Here is a 27021-nt window from a genome sequence, read left to right as displayed (position 1 = left end):
TGGGGACGGCCGCTGCCGCCGGGGGACCCAGCAGAGCCCGGGACCTGCTGCCTAGACCCCCAGCAGAGCCTGGGATCTGCCTCCAGGACCACCCCCCACCAGCAGAGCCCAGGACTTGCTGCCTGGACCCCCCACCCCCCGCAGAGCACAGGACCTACCTCTGGGACCCCCCCTCCCCCACCACAGCAGAGCCCCGACCTGCCTCTGGGACCCCCTAGCAGAGCCCCGACCTGCCTCTGGGACCCTCCAGCAGACTGTGGGGACCTGCCGCCCAAATCCCCAGCCAGAGTGCACCCACCCCACCCGCTCCCGGCCTGCCATGGTCGCCTGTGTCCCTGGTCCTAAAAGGCGGTGAGCCCAGGGAGCCTGCGCCTGAGGGAAACGGGTCTTCTAAGTTTCTCTGGCTTGTTCTCAGCTCTCCCCAGCACGATCTATTTCTGTCTTTCCTTTCGGAAAGTGTGCTTTGCCAGTGACTAATCCCAGGCCGTGCCGAGATTGTTATCACCTGTCACCTGCACGCAGGACCCAAGCCCATCAGGGAAATGAAGAGATAAACCAGAGGCTGCAGCCCAACCTGCCGGGGCCACCTGCCTCCCACAGGCAGCAACCAGAAGCTTCCCCACCGCAACCGCCAGGGCCACCTCTGTCCCCCTGCAGGCCGCTGGCATGTGGCCGTCGCAGTGACCCCCGGAGGCCCCGCGGCCGCCCCTGGAAAGGCTGACGCAGACGTCTGAGGAGCAGCCACTTCCCTGCAGGCTGAGCAGAGCCCTGGATGGAGCTTGGCACCCAAGCCCCTCATGTCTGCCCTGCTGAGGCTGTGTTTTGTGCTGCCCCTGGTGGCCCCCGCCCACGGTGCGCAGCGTTGGGAGCCCTGCACAGGTAAGGCAGGCGCGTGGGAACTCGGGCAGGGGTATCTGGCAGGGGAGCTGGGAGGGGTATCGAGTCACAAATGCCACTTTCTAACACTGATTCAAGCCGCGGTGCCCGAGGACGCTTTGGCAGGACTGGCAGGTAGCACCCTGGGGAGACAGGCAGAGGCGGGAGGAGCACAGGTGGGGAAGATGAAAGCGCAGGGCAGGCAGTTGCAATAGAAACGCGGCTCTTTAGAACGCGCGCAGGGTGGGGACGAGCTTCAAGAGCTAACCAGCAGCCACCGGGGCCTCCGCAAGTGCTTACCTGCTGGGCCTCCCGGGAAAGGCTGACACCTGCTTTGGGAATGAAGAATGAAGTCGCAGCAGCCCAGGAGGCCGCTGTGCATGAGCCGTTTCCTTAGCTGGTGGAGATGCCCTCAGCCTGCACTCAGCAAAGTGAAGGGCCACACCGGGCCTGCTCCTTCCCCACATGAGCAAAAAGATGGAGACACAGACACAGCCCCAAACACAACCAGCTCCGGAGTGAAGGGCTCCGTTCTTTCGGGCATAACCTGTTTGAGTGGAGAGCCCTGGGCTGGCTCACCCGGGGGGTCCTGGCGAAGCCTGGGGGTCTCCTTCCCACCTTTTAGAAAGGCTGTTTGGCTTGCTCATGACCGTGACACGCTAATACTTTTCTAGAGTTTCTACTGAGGGATTTTACTTATCAAACCAAAATTTAATAAAGTAACAGGACAACTAGACCTGGTCACTAGAAACCCGGTTACTGGACAGTAAATTAGTGACTCGAGCACTCAGGCTCTGCAGCACGGCTATCAGGGGAGGCAAGGAGACGGCTTGCGCTTCTGGTTTTGTTTGCAAATCATGCATCCTTGGTTCCCTGGAATAGATGAAGTCCACCCCCGGCACCGGGCCACAGCTCTCTGCTCGGATGGCACTCAGATCCCGATGACATGACCAGGGGATGAGCATGATCACCCGAATATGGAACGCACTGACTCGAGCGGGTGGTGGGGATCGGGGTGGGGGGTCATAAACGTGCCTGCCCACCCAGGGACGGATGGCTGTGCCTCCAGGACAGCCCTCGGGCTGTGCGGTGGGAGGTAGGCAGGCCTTCCGTTCTGGAACCATTACTGCCTGGGTGTTGGGGACAGGACTGAAGCTCCAGCACAGCTGCACCTGCCCGCAGGGACTACCTTGGAACTGGGTGATTCTGCAAACAATACGAGAGCCAAGTCAGCTTGTCGCAGAGCAAAATCCCCTGGCTTCACGCGATCGAGGGCCCAGCGCCAGCCTTTCTCCCTCCCCTGCTCGGGGACCCCTGGGCAGCTGAGCGACTCCTCAGCACACCCTGGAGTGGGGGGGGTGGGGGGTGGGGGGCATGAGTCACAGACATGTATTTTCATGTTCCCTTTAGCTCTGGGAACAGAATCAACCTGCATAATAATAATACAGGTTATTTATAAAGCCCTCCCCCTCTCCCCTGAAGCTACGTTGCAAATAGTTAAAAGATGACCCAGTTATAAATACCACGAAGCAGGGAGGAAAGATAAAAGTCAAGTAGGTAATATTGAGCTAAATTTGGAGCACTCCCAAGAGACTTGCGTAAGGGCCAGCCAGGGCTTCAGATCGTTCTGTAGAAGTCACCTTGGTTCCATTCCGTTTTGGGAAGCACAGGCGCTCGCTCGCTCTGTAGGGTTCTGTGGGATTCCGCCTTAGCATGGGCCCCGCTGGCTGGGGCTGTGCCGCTGTGCGCGTGAAGGCACCGGGCTGTGGCTGCGCCGTCTCAGCTTTCTAATCCTGCTCCCTGAGTCTGTGCCCACGGCGTGGAGCCGCGGCGGGTGGTTGACCCGCAGGTCACAGGCGGTGGCGAGGCTGGGGGTTTGGGTCTGCCACGGGGCCCATGCCCCTTCTTTGGAGTTGTCGGGAGGGGAACCTGCTGTGATATTCGGCGCTCATTCCCCCTCTGTCTCTCGCTTAATAGGACTCACTTTGCTAATCAAGTGACTGCCAGGCTTTGGGGAAGTTGTGGGCTGGGATTTTCAGGCGGCTCCAGCCCCGTGGGCAGCAGTGGAGGACAAACCTGTGTGTTTACACCGTAGGAAGCCTCAGTGCGAAGGGCGATTGCAGGGACCCTTCCGATTCTTGTAAGGAGCCTGTTGTCCGGGCTGCGTGGTGCTGCGGACCCAGGAGAGTGGGCTGTGCCCTAGGCTCGGCACCCCTCATTCAGAGCAACCCACTTCACCTCCATGTGGATAGGAGATCAAGGCAGGAGATCCCGTGGGAGCCCTCTGAGGAGCGCTGGACCCAGTGGGCGGGGTCACTGGTGGGCTCTGGGGGGCTGGGTGGGAGGCTGGGAGGCTGGGAGAGCGGGAGCTGCAGGATGCGAGGGCGGCCACGTCTCTTTCCATTGCCTCTCCCTGTCCTGAGTGTTACCCCAGGAACCGTCAGCGGTGGGGACCGGTCACACAGGACCCTGCTCAGTGAGGCCTCAGTCCCTCAGCTACCTGGCTGTCCTCATTCACTCCCCTTCCCCCTACATTTGCTCAGCATCCACGCCAGGAAAGGCCGTGCCCCTACCCGGGATGTGGCAGCCACAGGCCAGGGCCCCTGCCCACACGGAGCTGGCAACTTGACCAAACTGCAGCTCTGCCCGGAGCGAGTGCTGTGAGGTCCCTCGGGCTGTGCCTGCCCTGCAGGTGTCCAGGAGGGCCTCAGGGAGCAGCATTCGGGAAGGGGACTGCAGGAAGGCTGTCAGCAGGTGGACAGACCCCAGGGTGGGCTGAGGGAGGAATGAGGGTGGTCAGGTCTCTGGGCCTGGGGACGGGCAGGGTGCATCCCCAGAGCTGGAGAAGGCACTGAGGAAATAAATGATGCCGCAGATTTGCATCTTAAAAGATCACTGGGGTGTGGAGGCTGCTGGCTGGAGCCCCTTTGCAATAGGAGGTTGGGGGAGGTTTTCCAGCCCAGCCCTCCTACTTCCACTGGTGCTCCCAGGAGCTCTGCCCTCAACCTCTGTCCTCTGGACTTCAGCGCCTAAAGGAGTGTGAGTGCTGGGGAGTCCTGGTCCCTGGCGAGGTCTCCAAGGCCGCTCCTGGAAGGCTGTGTGCCAGCGACACCTTCTCTTGGCTGCGTGTGCTTGACCAAAGCCCTTTGAGTGTCCTGCAGTTAGGAAGTGTGCCCATTCCTGACCCGGCAGCCCAGTCCTCTGTCCGGGCGGACCAGCTCCCCACTCAGACCAGCAGCCTGCAGTTCCCCCTGCTGGGGGCTGGGAGAGGGATCTGAGCTCCAGCCTGTTACCCCCAATGCATGCATGCACGGGTTACCCCCAGCGCACACTGGCACTCCCTCTCCCGTCCTCTCTCACTGGCTCTCTCTCATATCTCTATCGCCTCCTGCTGTGTGGTGTGTGGTGTGTGTGTGTGTGTGTGTGCGCGTGGGGCAGGGAGGGGAAGGGGGGAATCGGGGGGCACAGGCTAGGGAGCCAGGAGGGATTTGTGTGACCCCCAGGGCTCTGGGAAGTGTGGGGGACCGAGGCTGAGGGACTCACTGGGAATGGACTGTCCAGTCCACTCCAATGGGCCTAGGGCTTGTGGCATTTTTCTATCATGTTTATTTATTGAATCCATTCATATTCTGAAATGAATGACCCCCACCTATAGAGAATCAGAGGCTTAGCCGCCTCACTCATCACCTTTGTCTCTCAGAAAACAAATCTCAGAGTTAAGAAGCCCCTCATTCCCTGCTCTGAGCCAGGCAGTCACTATGGGACTCCTGAAGCACAAATTGTCAGTGGCCACGCCTTTCCTTTTATAAAATTCTAAACTATAAAGCCAGGGCTTTTCCCCTCCTCGGCCCACACGGTCATCAGGAAACAAAGAATGTTTAGCTTTAGGGCTGAGCCCCATACACTCTGTTGGACACTAGGTTTCCGCTCCAGACAAGCCAAGGGTCTCCAGCCTCTCTGTTTCCAGGATAACCAGCGGCACACGCAGGGCCCCGACGGGTCTGGACTAGGTTCCCATCTGAACGCCCCTCCTCTGCCCTTCCCTGCGCCCCGCAGCTGCGCGGCCTCGGCCTCCGCCTCTGCCACTACCCCTCACCCTCCCGACCCCGTGTCCTCTCTCCCCGCACCCCCCCTACCCCGCGTCCTTTCCCCACCCCCATCTTCCTGGTGGAGACCTTGGTATTGCGGTGGGGGCAGGGGTGGAGCGGCAGGAGTGGGGAGGGTAGGTGCGGTCCTCCTGGCTGTCACCCCCGTCCTAATCCCAAATCCGCGTCCAGTGGACTTCGCGCCCCGATCGCCTGGGCTTGGGCTAGGGGTGCTCGCCCAACCCCACCCAACTGATAAATGGAGGCGACCCTGCAGGATTCCTCACTGATCCCACAACCCCCAACTGAGGCCGGCACCAATTCCACTAGGAAAGCCGGGCGGGGGCGGACGTGAAAGCGGGTGCTTCCCAGCCCGCCTTTGTCCTTAGAGGGGTTGGGGGTGGGGGGATCCCATCTCTCGATGGCTCACTTTTCATCCCCTCCCCCCCACCAAGGTGGGGCTTGGGGGTGGCTTTGGCCCTGGGTGGGGTCTGCGTAGGAGGCTCTGTCGAATCCAATCCCATGGGCACCTTGGGCACTGTCAGGGGTTCAGGGGCGCCGAAGAAAAACAGAAGAGAAGCTCGCCTCGCTTCTAGGGTGACCTAGTCGGATTCAGCCTGGGGAGCCCCTCCCTGCCCCCGTCCCAGCATCTGGGAAAGGAAAATGGTGGCGGGGCAACCCCTGAGGCCCAGAGCTGCTCGATCCCCGGCACCTCCGCCTCGGCTGCCCCCTCTGAGAAGTGGGTGAAGCGCAACCCAGCAAAACGACTGCGTGGGAAGCGTTTAGCGTATGCTGCGTGCAGGTCGGAGCCGGGGACTCAGGGAGGATCGTTCTGCACGGCTGGGGACAGAGGTGTGCGCGCGTGCATGTGTGCGCATGGGTGCACGTGTGTGCGTGTGCGTGGGCGTGTACGCGTGGGTGTGTATGCGTGGGTGTGCGCATGGGTGTGCACGTGGGTGCGTGCGCGTAGGTGTGTGTGCGTGGGTGTGTGAGCGGGTGTGTGTGCATGGGTGTGCACGTGGGTGCGTGCACATGGGGGTGTGCACGTGGGTGTGTGCACGCGTGTACACACAGCCGCGCGGAAGAACCTGGGACGCCGCCGCCGTTCCTTGGTTTTGCCGGTGCATGTTTTCTGAGGTTTCTACCAGAGCCTGGTGTTGCAGCTGGGGAGGCGCTGCCAGCTCTACCTGGCCTAGGCCGCCGGTGGGCACTGGGAAGGGTCTGGGGGGACCTGTGCTCGCACTAGGCCTCGATCTGCAGCTGGGGGTTATGGGCTGAGCTTGGGGCACCGGGGAAGAGTCACCAGTGGTTGGGGACAGGCCATCACCAGCCACAGAGAACAGGTCAGCGCGTCTGGGCGGGGCGGGCATCCAGGGCTCCTTTGTAGTTAAACTGCGCTCCTGGAGGCAGCTGGGCTCCATCCAAGGTCCGTGGATGGCGTGCAGGGGCTGTTACATGACACTGGGTGGGAGCTGCTGCATCTTTTTCCTGAAAACATCTCCCCAGTGATGGGTGCGGAGACAGTGCACGGCTGAGTGGGCAGCACCTGCCACTGTCACCCACCAAGGCTCCTCTTCTGGTCCCCGTGGTAGATTTCTGGAAATTTCCTGTGGGCCCATCCTGGAGAGACCCCTGCTCCTCTTGTTAATCCAAGCCTTAGTGGAAAGACCCTCAAGCCGCTGCCCCTCGGTGTTGAACGATCTGGGTAACCAGCTCCATCCAGGTGTTCCCCTTGGAAGTCTGGTGTGTTCTGTCTCATGTGTTGAGAAACCTGTTCTGAGAAGGCCGTGGGTTTTACCCGCCAGCTGGAGGCCAACAGCTCTGGCAGGTCAGGGCCACCCCGCACTGTCTGGGTTCCCTGGGGGTTGGGGGGTGGACTTGGCTAGAGGGAGGCCGATGATGTCACGGAGCGGGTAAAGTCTGGACTGACAGGCCACAGAAAATTTCAGGCCTCAACAGCCAGGGAAGTGGGGAACTGGCTTCTCTCACCCCGTGTTCCATGGTAGGGACCCCTGTAGAGTAGGGTGCCCCAAGGAAGCAGGGGGCAGGGTCCCAGCTACCTCCCCACCCCCAGGGGCTAGGAAGAGGATAGTAGGACCCAGTCTGTCTGAACCCATTTACACCAGCCCCGTTCTAATTGCGGGAGGGCCCTCCACTCACTGAGGGTCCTTGCAGGGAGAGTGCACTGGAAAAGCTGGCCCAGTCGAGGGCATCTGCCCCACACTCTCCAGGGGACACAGAGGCCGGGTGATCTTAGACCTGCACTGAGGGTCCTGGGAACATCTTGCTGGATTTCAGGGCCTCCTGGGATTGCAGCCCTGTGCACCCCTCTCAGTCCCACCCTGTTCCAGCTCCACTGCAGCTGGGGGGACTCAGGAGCTGGGCAGTGGCATTGGTGTGGTGTGGAGGGGACAGCAGGTGAGGAGGCGGCTCTGGTGGGGAGTGAGGCTGGGTGTGGGACCCTTGGGGATCCTGGAAACACTGGTCTCAAAGGAAACCCCCGAAGAGTGGCCAGCTTGGGCCCCAGATGCCATCGTGTGGGATCCCTAGGTCATGTACCCTTTGGCCTCTTTCCCTCTGACCTCTGCCACGCCCGGCTAGACCTGGGGCTACAGAAGAGGTGCTGCCATTAGCCTTCACAAGCACAAACAGAAGGCGCTGGCCATTTAAATAAAATGCCAGGGCTCGAGGGGAGAGGGAGGCCGCACCCCATCCCACCCAGGAGCCGGTTGACCACAGTGACGCTCAGCTTCAGCTGTGCCTGCAGAGGCCAACCTGGGCCCTGTCCCCGGGGTTCCTCAAACTCACCGGGGACAGGGAGGCATGGGGGCACCAGGCCCCTCCTGCCAAGCAGCCCTGTGGCCAGATGTGCCACCAGAGACATCACCACCTGAATCCTGGATTTGCAGCAGGGTCACCCTGAGAGCTGCCTGGAGGTGCAGATCCAGGAGGCCTGGGCTGCGGGATGGGAGCCTGGAACTCAGCGCCGCTGGAGATGCTCCCAGGACGTGGCTTGTCTCTAGGGTTGCCGAAGCCAGGGCTGTGTTTGCATAGAGGGCCCGAGAAAGCATGAAATAGAACCCTAGGCTGGGGGAGGAGCATGCAGAGGCAGGGAAGGCCAGTTTATTCATTGTGCAAGGCACATGATGGGCAAGGGCAGCCGATGGCTTGGAGGAGAAGGGCACAGGGGGGCCAGGGACCTCCTGTGGCTATGGGGGAATATTCCGCCAGGGAACACTTGGGGCCCCTCAATAATAGAAGAGGGCTGTCTCACGGTTGCCTGGGCCTGGCTTGGAGATAGTGGATGGGTAAGCCGTGGTTGTGGGGTATGAGGTCAGCCAGCTTGCACACTGTGGTGTGTACCAGTGCGGTGTGTACTAGTGCGTGTGCTGAGAGGTCAGCAGTGGGAGAGGTTGGGAGGAACCTGAGCCTGGCTGGCCCTGGGGGACGTGCCCGTCAGCAGCTGGGCTTCTAGCCTGAGCAGAGGCCTCAGCAGGCCGGGCGGGAGCACACAGGGCGGCAGAGGAGGGACACGCAGGAGGCTAGGCGGCAGCAGCTGGGCTGGCAGGAGAAGGCGGGTACACAGAAGGAGGGGTCGGGGATGCAGCAGGCGGGTCTGCACACAGGGTGGCAGAGGAGGGACACAGAGGAGGAGGGTCTGCAGCAGGAGGAGGTGCAGCAAGCTGGCTGGCAGCTAGACTGCTGGCAGCATGAGGGCGCGCAGGAGCTGGTGCAGCCTGATTGGCAGAGGCTGGGCTCACGGGCCGCCTGGCAGCAGGAGCTGGACACACAGCTCACTGGGGTGCAGACCAGGGTCAGGCAGGGGGCTGGGGCGCATCAGCTGGGAGCATAGCAGAGGGGCTCACAGCAGCTCTCTGGGCAGTCGTCCACTCGCCAGGAGTCTGTGCAAGCACTGGAGCAGATGGACATGGTGGATGCAGCCATGCTGGGGGTTGAGCTGGGGGAGATGGGAGGGAGTGGGTGAGGGAGCAGGGGAGGGAGTGGAGGAGGGAGTGGGTGGGGGGAGGGAGGGGGCAGGGGGGGAGGGAGGGGGCAGTGGGGGAGGGAGGGGGCAGTGGGGGAGGGAGGGGGCAGTGAGGGAGGGAGGGGGGAGCGGGGGAGGGAGCTGGGGAGGGAGTGTGCGGTGCTCGGGGCTGGGAGCTTTTATATCCCTATGTGTTGGGTGTTGTCTCAACAAGAGGCTTCTCAGGGTTCCTCTTTCCTTGTTGGTGTTTGGATCCGGTTCTTGGGAACCCCTCATCAGGGCTGGTTGATTTTCCCTGGAGAGGCCACCGCCTCATAAAAGCCCCCCGGAGAGGCCACCGCCTCATAAAAGCCCCCCGGAGAGGCCACCGCCTCATAAAAGCCCCCCGGAGAGGCCGCCGCCTCATAAAAGCCCTGGCTGCGCTGGGTCTGGGCTGGCAGGTCCTGATTCGGCCTTGTTAGTAGGTAGGGAGAATCACGCTCCGGAATTTGAACCCTTGGGTGCTGGGCTCTCATCTTGGGGGACCCAGTGACGGGGTGACTTGGGCTCTCAGCTCACGGAATGGCTCAGTTGTGAGCCCCGCTCTGGGGCCTGTAGCCCCCTTCCGTTTGTGTTTGTCGACAGGTCTCTGCAGGTGAAGGGAGGGTGGCGATTCCAGGCCCAGCTCTGCCCGTGACTGAGGCCCACTGTTCCTGCCTCAGGCTGCACCCCAGATGTCTGTGTGCTGCCCAGGGCACCAGCAGCCCACGTGTTTTTTCTGCCAGCTGAGACACATGGGCTCCAGGTGGTGGGGTTGTGTTTGTGGGCAGGGGACCAGGTGGGCCGGCAACTGTCTGAGCAGCCACACGGAGGGTGTGAGTCCCTTCCAGCCATACCTGCTCACAGCGCCTGTGCTGCTGGCCCAGCAGGGGCTCAGCCAGGTGTGTGTGGCCGCACTGCGTGTCACAAGCTGGGGGCTCTGGAGGCCCCGTGGGCTTGGCTTTAGCCTCTGCTGCCCACCAAGGAGGTGGTTGGCGCTGCTTCTGTATCTTCTTCTGCCGCCCTCGTGTGTGAGCACAGACCCTCATGCCCAGTGCACCTTTCCTGGGGGCCGAGCCGAGGCATCCATCCACGGGCCCTTGGACAACCCCTGGGCTGCTCATTGGTGGTCAGGAGACAGTGGCTGATGCTCTTCCAGAAATGAAAGTTGTGGTGTCCACTCTCAAGGAGGCAGCGGGCACGCACAACTGCACTCAGGCTGCCTGGGCCCTGGGCTGGCAGGACAGAGGCAGGTGCCTGTGGGCAGGCAGGGGGCGAGGAGACTGCACTGTGGCAGGCCGCAGGTGCCTGTGGGGCACATAGGGGCAGCTGGAACACCACGACCACCAGAGGGTGGGAGCCCAAGGCAGGGAGGCCCTGCAAGGAGGCAAGGCTGTCAGGTCCTTGAAGACCGAGAGCACCTTCCTCTGCTAGGGATTGAAGGGGCTAGACCTGACCCATTAGAAGGCTGGGGCTCTATTTCACGATTACTATTTCACTATTACTATAATCTCAATGACATTTGAAACCAGAATACCCGGAAATTGTGCAAGTTACGTTGATCATACAATGCTTCACATACATTTGCAGAGTTTCTCATGGCTGCTATAATAAGTCATCACTAACCTGATGGTTTAAAAAACAGAAATGTATTCTGTTATTCTGGAGGCCAGATGCCTGGGAGCAGTGTTACTGAGCAGAGAGTGAGGAGTCTGCACAACTGTGCTCCCCGCCAGAGGCTCAGGGAGGCTCCTTTGTTCCTCTAGAGCTTTGGCTCTGTGGGTGGATGGTGGCCTCTGCTTGCATGGCTTCAGTCTCCACCCCTGTGCTCACATGGACGCCGCCTCTCCTGGGTGAAGTTTCCCTGCCTCCGTCTCATAGGAACGTGTGTGATGGCACTTAGGGTCTCTCTGGCTAAGCCAGGATCATCTCACATCTCAGGGCTCTGAACTCGGCTCAGAGATTGAAGACAGAGAACGTGGATCTCGCAGAAGGAAAACAGGGCAGGAGGTGCTGGAGGGTGGAAGGACAGGGCAGGGAGGATAGGGAGAGACTTGCTGAAAGACACGGAATTGCAGCTGGTCGGGGGGACACGTTCTAGTGTTCTATAGCAGGGGGTCCCAACCCTGGCACTGGGGACCACTAGGGCCGTGGCCTGTTAGGAATTGAGCTACACAGCCAGAGGGGAGTGGCAGGTGAGTGAGCTTTACCGCCCGAGCTCCGCCTCCTGCCAGATCAGTAGCAGCACTGGATTCTCAGAGGAGCACGAACCCTGCTGTGAACTGCACATGCCAGGGGTCTACGTTGCTCCTTGTGAGAATCTAATGCCTGATGGTCTGCCCCCATCTCCCCTCACCCCCAGACGGGACCATCTAGTTGCAGGAAAACAAGCTCAGGGCTCCCACTGATTCTACATGATGCTGAGTTGTATGATTATTTCATTATATATTACAATGTAATAATGGAAATAAAGTGCACAATAAATGTAACGCGCTTGAATCATCCCCAAACCATCCCCCTCCCCAGTCCGTGGAGAAGTTGTCTTCCACAAAACTGGTCCCTGGTGCCATAAAGGTTGGGGACCGCTGTTCTAGATAGCACTGTAGGATGACTGTAAATCAGCAAGAATATATTGTTTCACGTCGCTGGAAGGAAGGTATCAAATGTTCCCCACAGAGAGAAACAGTATGTTCCCCACAGAGAGAAACAGTCCGTGTTTGAGATGATGGGAGCTCTGGGCACCCCGGCCTGACCACTCCGAGCTGTCCCCATGGAAGCATCACTGGGAACTCCATGGATATGTACAATAATGATGTGTCGGTTTAAAAAATGTTTAAGGATCTTAATCAGCAATCTAATCAATCTGCAAAGTGCTTTTTCTCACTATAAGGGCAGATTCACAGGTTCCAGGGATGAGGGTAGGGACATCGTCTGGGGGGGTGTCATTTTGCCACCACACCCTTTCCCAGGGTTCTGTTGGTTTCTGCCTCTGTCCACCTCTCACCTCTGACTTGGCTTGCACAACCTTGGAATATCACCCTGTGGGCTGCGGTTTCCTTTTCTGCAAGATGGGGTCATGGTCCACTCACCCCACAAAGCCACGTGAGGATTACATGGTTCAAAACAGGTCACGAAGGCATCCTGAAGGTCAGCCACTGTTTTTATCGGCCACGAGCCAGTATCAAGCTTAACAGTGACACCTGAATTTCCTCTCAAGCCTGGAAAGCCTGGGATGCCTTCAGGTGGAAGGTTTCCCTGCTGTAGGTGGGTTTAACCAGACCCTGCTGAGGGGCTGAGGCTTCAGGGCCCCCAAGAGTTCTTTAACTGTGAAGTTCCCACTGCCCGGCCCCAAGGCAGATTCAAACCACTGACTTCATGGATATCGTGAAGTTCTAACAAAATAGAAGGCCTTATGAGGCACCCCCGGGGCTTCCAGGCCCCGCTCACTGTGTGCTGTTTGGTTGGCAAGGGGGGGCTCTGAGAAGTCTCTACTCCCTCAGTCGTGTGGACTGGCCTCCTCTCTCTGGTCCTTCAATGCTGAGCGACTGCAGGGATGGGCTGAGGGACTGCACGGAGGGTGCGGCAGAGGAGGGGCCCCAGCAAGGACAGAGGAACGGCTCTCCCTGCCAAGCACACGTGACACCCAGCACGACCCCGGCCTTTGTGCTGCTAGCCCTTTTCCTGCTCTCTAGCCTTCATGGTGGTGGAACCCTGGACTGGAAGGCAGAGTGTCGCCTGAAGTCACCAAGTTCTTCCTATCTTTCTCCAAAATCAGCATCTTCTCTTGGACAAAGAACATGCTTTCTTCCAAAAAAAATTCTGTAGAAGAATCTCTGTTGTCATGGGGCACTCTCAAAGCACGGGGCATCTCCTAGGATGCTCCTACCTGTGGACAGGACTGTTGGCAGCCCTGCTGGCCCAGAGCTGTTTAGCTAATCAGGGGCCAAAGTCACCCTAAGCTAAAGAAATGGTGGTGGGGAAAGGCAGGGCAGACCCCAAAGATATCTGGCAGCTTAGTGAAGATGGCAGGCCAGGGGACTGGGTGGAGTCCAGCTGCCCCAGCCTGTCAGGGGAGAGGGCAGTTTGGAGGAAGACACTAGCTCAGCTTCAGATGTGCCCAGGTGCAGCTTCCCTTCAGTCTAGGGGCACATCTGGAGGCCGCTGTAAGCGTGGCTGGGAGCCCAGGGGAGGCACCTGGTTGGAGGCCTGGAGTTTGGGGGCAGGGAGAGAACACACATAGAGAAAAGTCAGAGGAATGGGCGCAGGAACTGAGACAGACGCAGCCCAGAAGCCCAGGGAGATGGCATTACAGGGCCAGGCGCAGCAGGGGCTGGCCGGCAGAGTGAGGGACAGAGGGAGAGTGACCTCAGCACTGCAGTTCTTGGCCAGCTGTGGGAAGATGGAAGAGAAGAACGGTGTGTTGGAGGAGCTGGGGGTGAGATGGGGTCACCAGAAGCCACTTCATCTGGGAGGTGCAAGGCAGCACTGAGTCAGAGGCTGCAGTCAGGAGGGAGGGGCCTTCGGCTGCATCCCTTTTCTTTCCCCCACCATTTTTTTTTTTTTTTTTTTTGAGACGGTGTCTCACTCTCACCCAGGGTAGAGTGCAGTGGCTCAATCATAGCTCACTGCAGCCTCGATCTCCCAGGCTCAAGTGATCCTCCCACCTCAGCCTCCTGAGTAGCTGGGACTACAGGTTCATGCCACCATGCCCAGCTATGTATTTTTTATTTTAATTAATTAATTAATTAATTTTTTGAGACAGGGTCTCACTCTGTCGCCCAGGCTGGAGTGCGGTGGTACAATCTCGGCTCACTGCAGCCTCCGCCTCCCGGCTCAAGTGATTCTTCTGCTTCAGCCTCCCGAGTAGCTGGTACCACAGGTGCGTGCCATGATGCCCTGCTAATTTTTGTATTTTTAGAGACCAGGTCTCACTATGTTGGCCAGGCCGGTCTGGAATTCCTGGGCTCAAGTGATCTTCCTGCCTCAGTCTCCCAAAATGCTGGGACTGCAGGCCTGAGCCACACGCCTGGCCTTTTTATTTTTAATGGAGACAAGGTTTCACTCTGTTGCCCAGGCTGGAGCTTTATCTATTTTCTGTTAGAAAAGACTTCAAGATATTCATGATCTGGGCAGCAGGCTTTACACACGGGAGTTGTAGGGGCAGTGGAAGGAAGCTGGACCGCTTCTGGAGCTGGAGAGGCGGGAGAGGCTTGGGCAGCTGAGCCTGGGCACTTGTCCTGGGACTCTGAATCTCTCTGTGAGGACTGAGGGGCTGGGCTGCAGGTGGAGCGAGCCATCCTCTCTGTCTGGAGCCAGGACTCTGTGTCCAGCCAGCCCCCACTTGGCAGGGACCGGCAACTCGGCGGGGAAATGCGGGGCAGTGGGGGCGGCTGTGCCTGCGAGTGCCCCGCTGCCACCTCTGACACTCGCCCATCGGGTCCCTGGGAGATGGACTTGCCTGCTGGGCTGGGGTGGGGACGGCTGCTCCATTGACCCTCCCTGGGACTGGTACATTCCTGCGGGGACGGCACCAGTGCCAGACTTATGTGTGTTGGGGCCTGGAGAAGGGCTGAGGCTGGGCATGAGGGCCCCAGGAGGCTACACCTGTGTCCTGGCCTCCTGTCGGGCTGGTCAGCAATTCAACCAGAAATGACACAAAGAAGAGAGCAAAGCGCAGCCAGGCTACGTGGAGGGTGTTTATTAGGACCTCCAAGCATGGTCCTAGAATGGCCAGAGGAGGCACAGCAGCTTCCAAGGAGGCCAGACCACAGGGGCCTGGAATGTGGGAGTGGTCTGGAAGAGCGGGGGGCAGTGGGTGGAGGCAGGGTCATCTGGAGCTTAGCAGGAGCCCCCAGGGCTTAGGGGAAGAGAGGCTGTGCACGCACCTCCAAGGAAGAGACAGACACCAGAGCAGCCAAGGGGCCAGTAGTGGGAGAGGTGGGGGACTCATAGTGCCCAGTGGCCCTGGGGGACATGCCTGGCAGCAGCTGGACTTCTGGCCTGAGCAGAGGCCTCAGCAGGCCAGGCGGGAACATGTGGGGTGGCAGGGGAGGCACCTGCAGGAGACCAGGCAGCCGCAGCTTGGCTGGCAGGAGGAGGTGGGGGCACAGCAGGAGGGGATGGGCACACAGCAGGCGGGTCTGCACACGGGGCGGCAGAGGAGGGACATGGAGGAGGAGGGTCTGCAGCAGGAGGTGGTGCAGCAAGCTGGCTGGCACCTAGACTGCTGGCAGCAGAGGGAGGAAGCCCCAGAGCAGACAGGCACACAGCAGATGGGCTTGCCGCAGACGGGCACACAGCAGGACTGTTGACACGGGGAGGAGACGCAGCAAGCTGGCTGGCAGCTAGACTGCTGGCAACATGAAGAAGAAGGCCCACAGCAGACAGGCACACAGCACACAGGCTTGCAGCAGACAGTCTTGCAGCAGACAGGCACGCAGCAGGACTGCTGGCAGGGGGAGGAGCAAGCCGGCTGGCAGCTAGACTGCTGGCAGCATGAGGGTGTGCAGGAGCTGGTGCAGCCTGATTGGCAGGGGCTGGGCTCACGGGCTGCCTGGCAGCAGGGGCTGGACACACAGCTCACTGGGGTGCAGACCAGGGTCAGGCAGGCAGCCGGGGCGCAGCAGCTGGGGGTGCAGCAGCGGGGCTCACAGCAGCTCTCTGGGCAGTCGTCCACCTGCCAGGAGTCAGAGCAAGAGTCACAGGAACCAGGAAGGCAGACGTGGCTGCCGTAGCTCAGGTCGCTGGAGCAGATGGACATGGTGGACGCGGCCATGCTGGGGGTTGAGCTGGAGGAGACGAGAGGGAGGGAGTGAGTGTCTGGGTGCTGGATGGGAAGGAGGGAGGGAGGGAGTGTCTGGGTGCTGGATGGGAAGGACGGAGGGAGTGAGTGTCTGGGTGCTGGATGGGAAGGAGGGACTGAGTGAGCGTCTGGGTGCTAGGAGCTTATATATATCTCAAGTGTGTGTGTGTTGTCCCAGCACAAGGCCCCAGGCCTCTTTCCTTGTTGGTGTTTGGGGTGGTTTCTTGAGGATGCTTACCATGGACCGTGTAGTGTAGCTCAGCTCCTGAAGCTCCCCAGGTGTCAGAACTGAGCGGGACTGTGGGACCGTGGAGGGAGCCGACCAATGGGCTGGAGCCCAGCCTCTGCGTGGACCACAGAAGGTCAGCAGCCCCTGGCCGCTCCTCTGTGATTGTCTTTTGGGATTGCTTACTATTATTTCCCCCTAATTTCTTCATACTCAGTTGAGTCAAGGATGTTTTTCTTCTTGTTTTATATTCTTTTTATCTTGAATCTGTAGACCAATGAATGGCTTGGGAGCTGGATTTATTTTTATTTTTTTTCGGCAAACAGTCCTGTGATAGGTCTTGCTGTGTGTCAGGAAATATTCTGAGCAAGTTTGTAAATATGACCTCACTAACCCATACATCAACCTTGTAAAGTAGGGGCTGTTATTATCCCCACTCTACAGATGGAGAAACTGAGTCACAAGAACTTGTGCAAAAGCCTGCACCAGCAGGCAGAGGAGCCTGCACTGGAGGCCTGGCAGGCCCGTATTCTGTGTTCTTAGCCATCAACCTCTGCTGCCTCAGAGAGCAAGGGACGTGGGAAATCAGAATGAGAAACCCAGATTGTATGAGAGGAGCGGGGTGGAGCACGGTTTAGACATGGCGGTGTGGGATTGATGTGAAAGTATCTGATGGGTGCCCGGAGGGTTGGGTCTAGCTATGAAAAAGGAGCTCCTTCCATCTAAAGAGAGAGGATTTGGGTTTATTTATGAGTGGGAATGTGAAAAAACATTATTGTGAAGGGAAGCTCCGGTTCAGAGGGGTTGTTCTAGGAGGTTGAAAGATTTCTTTATGGGAAGTGAATTGTTTTTAATTTTGAGAAGAAGACATTCTGCAGCCTTTATGATTGAGGACTCCAGAGCCCTAGGGCTAATCTAGCCTGGAGGATCCTGAGATTAAGGGAGAGCTGCTTGGCTCTGCCTGGAAAGTTGGAGGGCTTCAGGCCCACAGGCAGTGACCAGCAGGTGAGGGCTCGAGGTGTGTGGTTGATGGGCCCCTTGAAGTGAAAAGCCCTGGTGTGTGGTGTCTGCTGGTCTCTGCGTTGTAAATATTACCCTGTGATGAGATGAAAGCCCTGGTGTGTGGTGTGTACCCCTGTCCCACTGTGGTGAGAGGAGAGCCCTGGTGTGGAGTGTTAGCTGTCATCCATGGTATAAATATTCATATCCTGGCTGATTTCAAGCTATGAGCAGTTTAACAACCTGCTTGAGAAAATTCTGAATATTTAACAATCGTTTCTCCTAAGCTGAATAAACTGGCCCACCACAAGGGACCAGGAACTTGGAGGAAAAATCGGACTTGGGAAAAGGGTCTTGGGATCGGAGGTCATTGCAACCCTGAGGGAGTGTGAGCCAGGTTGGGGCATGGCCAGGGAGAGGCCCGAGGGAGGGAGGACCAGCTGATGTCTCTGGCCTGGGTCGTGCATTCATTTCCTGCTTTGTGTCATGACCTGACCCCCCACCTCTCAGTAGAAGGTCTGAGAAGAGGTGCTTTGGGGACCGAGACCCAGGGGCCTGTTCTGTGCAGATCAGAGTCTGTGGTGCACTTGCGTACCTGAGAGGCAGCACAGTGTCCAATCCAGTGGGAGCAAAGGTGCCGGGACAGGACCAAGAGAGTGTGAATGCCCCGAAACCACAGGAGTCAGGGCGGGGGCGGGGGAGCCTGGATAGGCTCCCCACAGTTTGGAGGGCATTGTCTCTTGTTATTTTATTTGGATTATAAAGAATGACCTCAGAAGGACAGAGGATCTGGGGACATCTGGGTTAAACACCTCCGAGTTCAAGTGTCTGCATCAAGCAGCTCCTCCTCCAGCTTGTGGCAGAGGCCTGCAGGGTTGGGGCAAAGCACGACCCGCCTTGGGGCAAGTCCAGGGGAGACCCTCCATGCTCTGTGTGCGCAGAAGGGACATTGAAGAGCTGGAAGATACGCCATTCCACCCGGAGTGTCCTCGGCAGGTTTATTCAATCTTCATGCCGCACCAGCTCACGCGAAGCTCCGTGAGCGCCGCCTTCTCCCCACTTCCTCCGCGAGCTACTCGAGCCACTTTTCTGAGACTCAACAAGGTCAACAACCTGAGACTCAACAAGGTCAACAACCTGCAGCCTTGTGTGCATTATTTTCATTATAGGCACTCAATAATTATTGTTTATTATTACTTTATCAATAAATGTGTGCCAAAACTGCATGTTCTTCCATTTGACTGCCTTTAAAAATGTTTTATTGTGATAAAATATATATGACATAAAATAGCCAACTCTTTTCATCTTTTAAACATTGTGGTAAAATATACATAGCACAAAATTTACCATTTTAACCATTTTTAAGTGAACAATTCTGTGAGTTAAGTACATTCACAGTGCTGTGCAACCGCCACCACCGTTCACCTCCAGGACTGTTTCTTCTTCCCGAACTGAAACTCTGTCCCCATTAAACATTCATTCCCCATTTCCTTCTCCCCACTGTCACTGGTCACTTCTATTCTACTTTCTGTTTCTGTGAAGTTGCCTGTTCTAGATATTTCATGTAAGAGGAATCAAACAATATTTGTTTTTTTGTGACTGACTTATTTCACTTGGCACAAGGTTTCCAATGTTTATCTGTGTTGCAGTATGTGTCAGGACTTCTTTCATTTTTATGGATAAATAATATTCCTTCATACGGATATACCACGTTTCTTTTCATGTGGAAATCTAGTTTTCCCAGCACCATTTGGGGAAGAGATGATTCCTTCTCCAATGAATGGTCTTGGCATTCTTGTTGAAAATCGGTTGACCATGAATGAATAGCTTTATTTCTGGACTCTTAGATTCCATTGCTTTTTGTGTCTATCCTTATGTTAGTACCACACTGTTTTGATTACTGTAGCTTTAAAGTAAGTTTTAAAATTGGGAAGTGTGAATCCATTCATCCATTCATCTGTTGGTAGATACTTGGGTTATTCATACCTTTTGGCTATTATGAATAATGCTGCAAAGAATGTTGACATACAAGGATCTATTTGAGCCTCTCTCTTTTTATTTATTTACTTATTTTTAGTTCTTTTGGGTACTCCTTATTTCCTGAGTCATGTGGTAATTCTATGTTTAACTTTTGAGGAACCACCAAAATGTTTCCATAGTGGTTGCACTATTCTACATTCCCACTGGTAATGTATGAGGGTTCCAGTTTCTCCACATCTTTGCCAACACTTGTTATTTTCCTTAAAAAAAAAAAATTACAGCCATTCTGGTAGGTGTGAAGTAGCACCTCATTGTGGTTTTGATTTCCATTTTCCTAATGAGTAATACTGTTGAGCATCTTTTCATGTACTTATTGGCCATTTGCATACCTTTACTGGAGAAATGTCTACTCAATCCTTTGCCTATTTTTTAGTTGGGTTGTCTTTTCGTTGTTGAGTCACAGTCAGATGTATGATTTGCAAATATTTTCTTTCATTCTGTGGATTGTCTTTCCACTTTCTTGACAGTGTTCTCTGATTCAAAAAAGTTTTACATTTTGTCGAAGTCCAATTTATTTTTTCTTTTGTTGCTGGTGCTTCTTGTGTAATATCTAAGAACCTAGTGTCAAATCCAAGGTCATAAAGCATTTTTCCCATCTTTTCTTCTAAGATTTTGATGGTTTCAGCTACCATATTTAGGGAATTGATTCATTTAGAGTTAATTTTTATATATGATATTAGGTAAGGGCCCAACTTCATTCTTTCCCATCTGGAAATCTAGTTTTCCTAACACCATTTGTTGAAGAGATTATTCTTTTCTTATTGAATTATCTTGACACTCTTGTTGAAAATCAGTTGGCCATAAATGTATGAGTTTATTTCTGAACTTTGAGTTCTATTCTATTGATCCATATGTCTATTCTTAGGCCAGTACCACACTATTTTGATTACTGTAGCTTTGTAGTATGTTTTGAAATTAGGAAATGTGAATCCTCCAGCTTTGTCCCTCTTTTTTAGAATTGTTTTGGCTATTCTGAGCTCCTATAATCCATATGTGCTTGAAGATCAGCTTTTTCATTTCTGGAAAAAAAAAGACTTGGAATTTTGATAAGGACTGCATTGAATCTGTAGATTTCTTTGGGTAGTACTGCCATTTTAACAACATTAAGTCTTCTAATCCATGAACATGGATGTCTTTCCATTTATTTAGGTCTTCTTTAATTATTTCAGCAATGTTTTATAGTTATCATTGTACAAGTCTCTTACCTCCTTGGTTATATTTTTTACTATATATTTTTGTTACTTGGATGCCATTGAAATGGAATTGTTTTTCTTAATTTCCTTATCAGATTGTTCATTGCTGGTGTATAGAAACATGCATGATTTTGTATGTTGATCTTGTACCCTGAAACTTTGGTGAATTCTTTAATAAAGCTCTAGTAGCTTTCTTGTGGATTATTTGGGATTTTCTATAGACATGATCATGTCATCTGTGAAAAGAAATAATTTTACTTCTTCCTTTCCAATTTTAATGACTTTTATTTATTTATTTTTCTTGTTTAATAGCTCTGGCTAGAACTTCCAGTACAATGTTGAATATTGGTGGTGAAAAGGGACATCCTGTCTTGTTCCTAATCTTAGGAGGAAAGCTTTCAGTCTTTCATTGTCAAGTATAATGCAAGCTGTGGGTTTTTCATACATGCTGTTTAGCATGTTGAGGAAATTCCCTTCTATTTCTAGTTTTCTGAGTGTTTTAAAATCAAGAAATGGTATTGGACTTTGTCAAAGCCTTTTCTTTGTTAATTGAGATCATGTGGGTTTTTTCACTTCATTCTCTTTGTGTGGTATACTACGTTGATTATTTTTAATCTGGAACTATCTTTGCATTCCTGGGATAAATCCAACTTGATCATGGTATATAATCCTTTTAATATGCTGTTGGAATCACTTTGCTAGTATTTTGTTGAGAATTTTTGCATCTGTATTTACAAGTCATGTTTGTCTGTGATTTCCTTTTCTTTTGATGTCTTATGTGGGTTTGGTATCAACATAACGTTGGCTTCACAGAGTGAGTTAGAAAGTGATCCTTCTATTTTTTTCTTTCACAACTTGAGGAGGTTTTTGTTAAATTTTAAAAAAATGTTTGGTGATATTCACCAGTAAAGCTGTTGTTGGGTGGAGTGTACTATACATATCTTTTGTGAGTAACTGGTTTATAGTGGGTTCAGTTCTCTGTTTCCTATTGACCTTCTGACTAGATGTTCTGTTCATTATTGAAAATGAAATATTAAAGTCTCCAATTATTGTAGAACTGTCTATTTCTCACTTGAATTCTGTCAGTGTTTGCTTCATATATGTGGGGACTCTTTGTATGGTGCATATATGTGTCTAATTCTCATATCTTTGATGAGTTGAATCTTTTATCAATACATAATGTCCTCATGCATTTTTGCAATTGGCACAATATGGATGAATAGGTCCTTGATGTTCTGTCTCTCAGTTCTTAGGGTCTTAGTGTACGGACAGGGACATAAGGATTCTTGAAAAAATAAGCTTATTATAGAGAAAGTCAGCTGTAAGTAATGGCTGATACATCGTATGGTGTTAACAGTTATACATTAGAGACATAGGGGTGAGTGCCATTCTTTGCTATCAGCTCTGTTCCCTGGCCTAATGATGCGCATGCTAATTGCGTAATCTCTTAAAGCTTGGAGAGAGAGAGGGACTCAAAACAACAACGTTGTAAAATCATGTTCTTAGGAGACATTTCAGATGCTGCCTAGGTAAGGGGGTTAGCTGTGAAGACAGAGAAGTAGGGGGAGAGGAGGCGAGGGGAGATGAAGCAAAGGGAGGGGAGGAGGACAAACTGATAGGTGTCTGGATTCTCCACCCCGCTTTAAATTAGAGAAGCTGTGTTTTACTCTGTTTTACAGACTTGACATCTAGGTCAGATTCAGTTTGAAAAAATATTTCCACTACTTTAAAATATTTTGAAAAGAGCCCGGCATGGTGATGCATACCTGTAGTCCCAGTTACTTGAGAGGCTGAGGTGGAAGGATCACTTGAGCCCAGAAGCTTGATGCTAGACTGGCAACATGGCAAGACCACCCCTTCTCTATAAACAGACAGACAGAAATGTAGAAAAGCAAATGACCACACACCCAGAGGATAAAAGAATGCTACTTAGTCTTCGAAAAACACATATGCTTACTTAATAGTTTTATGGTTAATAATTTGCTGTCATGTTTATTGCTTATCTTAAGAACTGTTTATCTTCTGCTTAACCTGTTTATTTAGAGCATGCTCATCTTTGAAAGCGTGGGCTGAATGTTGACCTCCCGGACATCGTGAGTGTTGTTCTGTGAGTCTGTAGCATTCGGTGTTGCTGATGAGATGTCTGATGCTAATCTGATTTTTATTGCTTGTGGGTGACTTGTTCATTTGTTTGTTTGTTTGATTTTCTGGAAGCCCATGGGAACAACTTGTTATCTTTGATGTTATATCATTTCAACAGGACATATCTAGGATTTTTCCGTTCATTTTTCTTGGCATCACTTGGTTCTTTTCAGCCTGAAGACTGTGTCCTTAGCCTTGGGAAATGCTCCTCTTTAGGGATTTATTTGTGCATCCTCTCATCATTCTCACTGTCCCGCCTTTTGGGACTCCCACATCTCAGGGATCACATTCACTAGATCAGTCATTTGTGGTATTTTTTTCCTCATTTCTTTTTTATCTCTTTGATGTTTTGTTCCAAATCAGAGAGATTTCTCAACCTCCTGGTGATGGTTAATGCTGAGCGTCAACTTGACTGGGTTGAAGGACGCAAAGCTCTGATCCTGGGAGTGTCTGTGAGGGTGTTGCCAAAGGAGATTCACATTTGAGGCAGTGGCTGGGAAAGGCGGACCCACCCTTAATCTGGGTGGGCACCATCTAATCAGCTGCCAGCGAATATAAAGCAGACAGAAAAAACGTGAAAAGGCGAGACTGGCCTAGCCTCCCAGCCTACACCTTTCTGCTGTGCTGGATGCTTCCTGCCCTTGAACACTGGACTCCAAGTTCTTCAGTTTTGGGAATCGGACTGGATCTCTTTGCTCTTCAGCTTGCAGACGGCCTATTGTGGGACCTTGTGATCATGTTAGTTAATACTAACCCCCTCCATATATATATATATATATTCTATTCTGTCCCTCTAAAGGAAGGTGAGTACCTTCAAGCCTCTCTGTTTAATTTTAAATATCAATGAGATGTTTAATATCTGTGACATTTTAGGGATCATTGTTCTAATTGTTCATTTTCAAAGCATCTTGTTCTTGTTTGATAGATGTAACATCTTCCTGAATGTCTGAGTATATTTAAGATTTTTTTTTTTTTTTTTTGAGATGGAGTCTCGCTCTGTTGCCCAGGCTGGAGTGCAGTGGCATGATCTGGGCTCACTGCAAGCTCCGCCTCCCAGGTTCACGCCATTCTCCTGCCTCAGTCTCCCGAGTAGCTGGGACTACAGGCACCCGCCACCATGCTTGGCTAATTTTTTGTATTTTTAGTAGAGATGGGGTTTCACCGTGTTAGCCAGGATGGTCTCGATCTCCTGACCTTGTGATCTGCCCACCTCAGCCTCCCAAAGTGCTGGGATTACAGGTGTGACCAACCGCGCCTGGCCATATTTAGGATTTTTTAATTTCCTTAAACCACTGGTTTCCTCTGGGTGCAGTGATATGTTAGTTTATCTTGGTCTTGCTTTTCGTGCCGCTGGCTTCCCTCCTGGCTGGGGTGAGGGTGGTCCCGGGCTGCCCGGGCTCTTCTCCTCCTGTGTGTGTGGTCTGTTTTCTGCTGGAGGAGACCCCGCCTGAGTGGGGAGGTTGGACTGGTGCTCTATGCATTGGCCTGGTGCTCTATGCTCGGGGCGCAAGTCCATCCGTCGCCAGCCTCACTTTGGAGTAAGAGCAATGGGACCCCGAGGCCAGCATCAAAGAACTGTGCCTGGTGCCCCTCGGGGCCTTTGGGGGTCCTGGCCAGGGGGTGCTGTGCTCACACCTTCAGTCCCCTTCTCCACTGCAGCCCTCCCCACTCCCCTTCCGCTGGGCTTGCTGGGAAGCAGAGCCTCGTGGGGCTCCCAGGCAGGTGGGTCCCACTTCTGCCCTGGCCGGCAGTCCACACACACCCCTCTCTTTCCTTTTCATTTTTTTTTTTCTTTGAGACAGAGTCTGGCTCTGTTGCCCAGGCTGGAGTCCAGTGGCTCGATCTCGGCTCACTGCAAGCTCCACCTCCCGGGTTCACGCCATTCTCCTGCCTCAGCCTCCCGAGTAGCTGGGACTACAGGCGCTTGCCACCACACCCGGCTAATTTTTTGTATTTTTAGTAGAGACGGGGTTTCACTGTGTTAGCCAGGATGGTCTCGAACTTCTGACCTCGTGATCTGCCCTCCTCGGCCTCCCAAAGTGCTGGGATTATAGGCGTGAGCCACTGCGCCCGGCCCTCTCTTTCCTTTTCATTGCTGGAGTCCCTCATCCTTGGTAAACTCACTTACCCTCCCCTGTAGTGGTCTTGGGAAGGTGGAGACGGGAATGGTGGACTGGGTCTGCCATCCTGCCCTGGGGCAGCCATGCTGTTTGAGTGTCGGCTTCCTCATGACTGTCCTGCTGCTTCTGGGACATTTGGCTGACCTGCGATCCAAATTCTTATTCTCCTTGAAAGCTGGGTACCCCAATTCTCTGAGTGTATCCCACTTCCCTCTGATCATAGCCCAGTTCTCCAAAGCAAGGATCCCATGTGTGGCTTCTATTTTTTATGAAAACATTTACTATTTTCATCTTCTGAACTACTTTTTAAAAACTATCTTTATTTTCATTTTGTTATGAAAAACGGAAACATACAGAAAAGTTGTAAAAATTAAACAGTGGGCATCCACGCACCTGGCCCTGGATCTGCACCTGGCACAGCACTCACTCTGCTCGATCGGATACTCACCCCTGAGCCGGCCTCTGTCAGTGCATCTTATTTCACAGGCACTGCAGGGGAAGGCGCAGCAACTGCGTACTTCACTCACACACTGCAGCAACGTGCCATTAACTCAAGTTCAGCATTTGTTTTGCATGTGAAATGGTTCAAATCTCAAGGGTATCATTTGATGAAGTTTGCCAATCCGTCAACACAGCTCACCCAGGACCCTCAAGGCCCAGGGGTGAGGGTGGTCCCGGTTTCCCGGGCTGGGAGAGGACCCCCATCAGGACCCTGGCCTTTGCCATCCTCTCCAGCACTCTTCTGCCTTCCCCAGTCAATTTCACCCAATCCCCCAGAGATGGCCACTGTTGAGAATTTTTCAAAGCACAAATTGGTTCTCCTTGTTTTAGAACTCATTTAGATGGAGTCATACAGCAAGTCCTCCGGTGCTGGCCTCTCCCACGCCACGCGGTGTTTCTGCGATGCGTTCCTGTTGCCGTGTGCGTAAGCGATGCCGCCCTCAGTGCTCGTGTGGATTCCGCTGTACCGCTGTGTCAGGCTGTGTTTATCCATCCACCGGCTGATGGGTACATGGGCCATTCTGGTTTTGTCTGTTATGATACAGTGGGAGAAGTGTGCCTGCCGTTCAGAGCCCTCAGTACCCAGAAGCTGAGTAATCACCAGGCGCCAAGTGTGTCACTGGGAACCCTGGCTTTCAGGGGACCCTTCCTCCTGTTGAGCTGAAATTTACCTCCCCGTCACACTGGCTCAGTGGCCCCAATCCAGCCTCTGGGGAAACACACGCTGAGGGAAAGCCCTTCTGACACCCGAAGGCAGCCACCAGGTTCCCCAGGCTCAGCCTCCTTCTTCCCGCAGCCCTTTGTCCTGTGGCTTGGTTTCCAGGCTCCAGAAGAGCCCTGGGTGGGAGATCCTCATCTGAAACTACTGGGAAGGAGACACCCCCTTTGGACTCAGCAGCTTCAGCCACAGCTTTTCCCAGAGCGGCTTCCCGACATCCCAGGGTGAAGCTCCACCTCTGAGCAGTGACCAAGGACAGAACCCCGTGCTGTGCTGACATTGTCTTGGTCAGGAAGGCAAAGGACAATGAGAAACAGCTTCAGGGAAATTTTTAAAAAGACCCAGTATTGAGGAGCAGACAGACTTATTTTTGATAGGGAACTAAGCCTTCCTGCACAAGAACGTTCGGGGGAAATTCCAGCTACAGTGGGAGGTGGATCCGTCACTGGGGACTAAGAAGTGCAGGGGGATTCTGATAATAGGACAAAGGGAAAGGCTTTTGCTAAACAATAGCAGAGAGTTGATTATCAGGATAATCCATCAGCAGCAGGCCGGTGTGGCAGGTCACAGGCTACAGGCCAGGGAAGGGGCAGGAGGGCCGGCAGCACCTAGAGGACCGGCAGCACCTAGAGGACCGGCAGGAGGCGGCCACACACAGGCCCGACCTGAGCATGCAGCAGGCCAGCTGGCAGGAGGTGGACACCTCACACAGGGGCCGGCACAGCAGAGCTGCACAGTGCAGGGGGTGGGGCGGGGGTGGCCAGGTGGCAGCAGGAGGTCCCACAGCCCTGGGTGGGCAGCAGGTGGTGGGGAAGCAGCATGGAGCCAGGGCAGGCCATGGGCGTCTGGGCAGCAAGCCCCCTGGCATCTTCCTCCTGGTTGGGTTCTCCTCCTCTGCCCTCTCCTGTTGATCTTTCTGGGTTTTCTTGTTGAGGTTACTCAGTTCAGGAACCTCTGAGCTGGGGGCTCCCATGACTCAGCAGACCATGTGTTTCCTGGAAACAGAGCCGAGAGGAGCTGGTAAAGGGCTGTCAGTGAGGCCAAGGGTCCACCTCATGGATGTTCAAGGTCCCCGCATTGTAAATGCTGTCTGGAGCTCACACAAGCACAGTCACACTCACTGCACCAGGGGCCCCGTTTTGACTGAAAAGCTCAGTCATCATCAGGGTCTTCCCAAGTAACGAGAGCCAAGCTACTGGGCTCCATATTGTGGAATAATAATGATGATGATTGGGGTAACAGTAATGCACAGAGATCTAGTGCTGTGCCAGGCTGTGATTGGCAGCTTACGGGGTTATCTCATTCAGCTTTGCCAG

At 54.0% G+C, this 27021-nt stretch overlaps 2 protein-coding genes and 1 pseudogene across 2 annotated transcripts in view; 1 reads left to right on the top strand and 2 right to left on the bottom strand.

Annotated features, from left to right (window-relative positions):
- The first annotated feature begins 739 nt into the window (after positions 1 to 739).
- Positions 740 to 27021, top strand: part of TSPEAR (thrombospondin type laminin G domain and EAR repeats) — a 215868-nt gene continuing 189586 nt past the window's right edge. Inside the window, exon 1 of the mRNA XM_054468651.2 lies at positions 740 to 879. Coding sequence (XP_054324626.2) covers positions 798 to 879 — 82 coding nt within the window. The 5' untranslated portion in view covers positions 740 to 797. The remainder of the gene's footprint in view (positions 880 to 27021) is intronic.
- On the bottom strand, positions 8418 to 8906 carry LOC129022489 (keratin-associated protein 10-3-like; annotated as a pseudogene).
- Positions 14873 to 15754, bottom strand: LOC129022486 (keratin-associated protein 10-12). Its single transcript, XM_054468676.2, has one exon. It carries the CDS (start codon positions 15737 to 15739, stop codon positions 14978 to 14980), a length of 762 nt encoding a protein of 253 aa, XP_054324651.2. The 5' UTR covers positions 15740 to 15754; the 3' UTR covers positions 14873 to 14977.

Source organism: Pongo pygmaeus, chromosome 22 (assembly GCF_028885625.2).
Source record: "Pongo pygmaeus isolate AG05252 chromosome 22, NHGRI_mPonPyg2-v2.0_pri, whole genome shotgun sequence".
Lineage (NCBI taxonomy): Eukaryota > Metazoa > Chordata > Mammalia > Primates > Hominidae > Pongo > Pongo pygmaeus.
Note: the sequence above shows the minus strand (reverse complement) of the source record. Positions and strands in the feature narration are given on the sequence as shown.

Excerpts from the sequence above, each read along its gene's own strand:
- LOC129022486 (XM_054468676.2), bottom strand. The coding sequence starts at position 15,739 with ATGGCCGCGTCCACCATGTCCATCTGCTCCAGCGACCTGAGCTACGGC.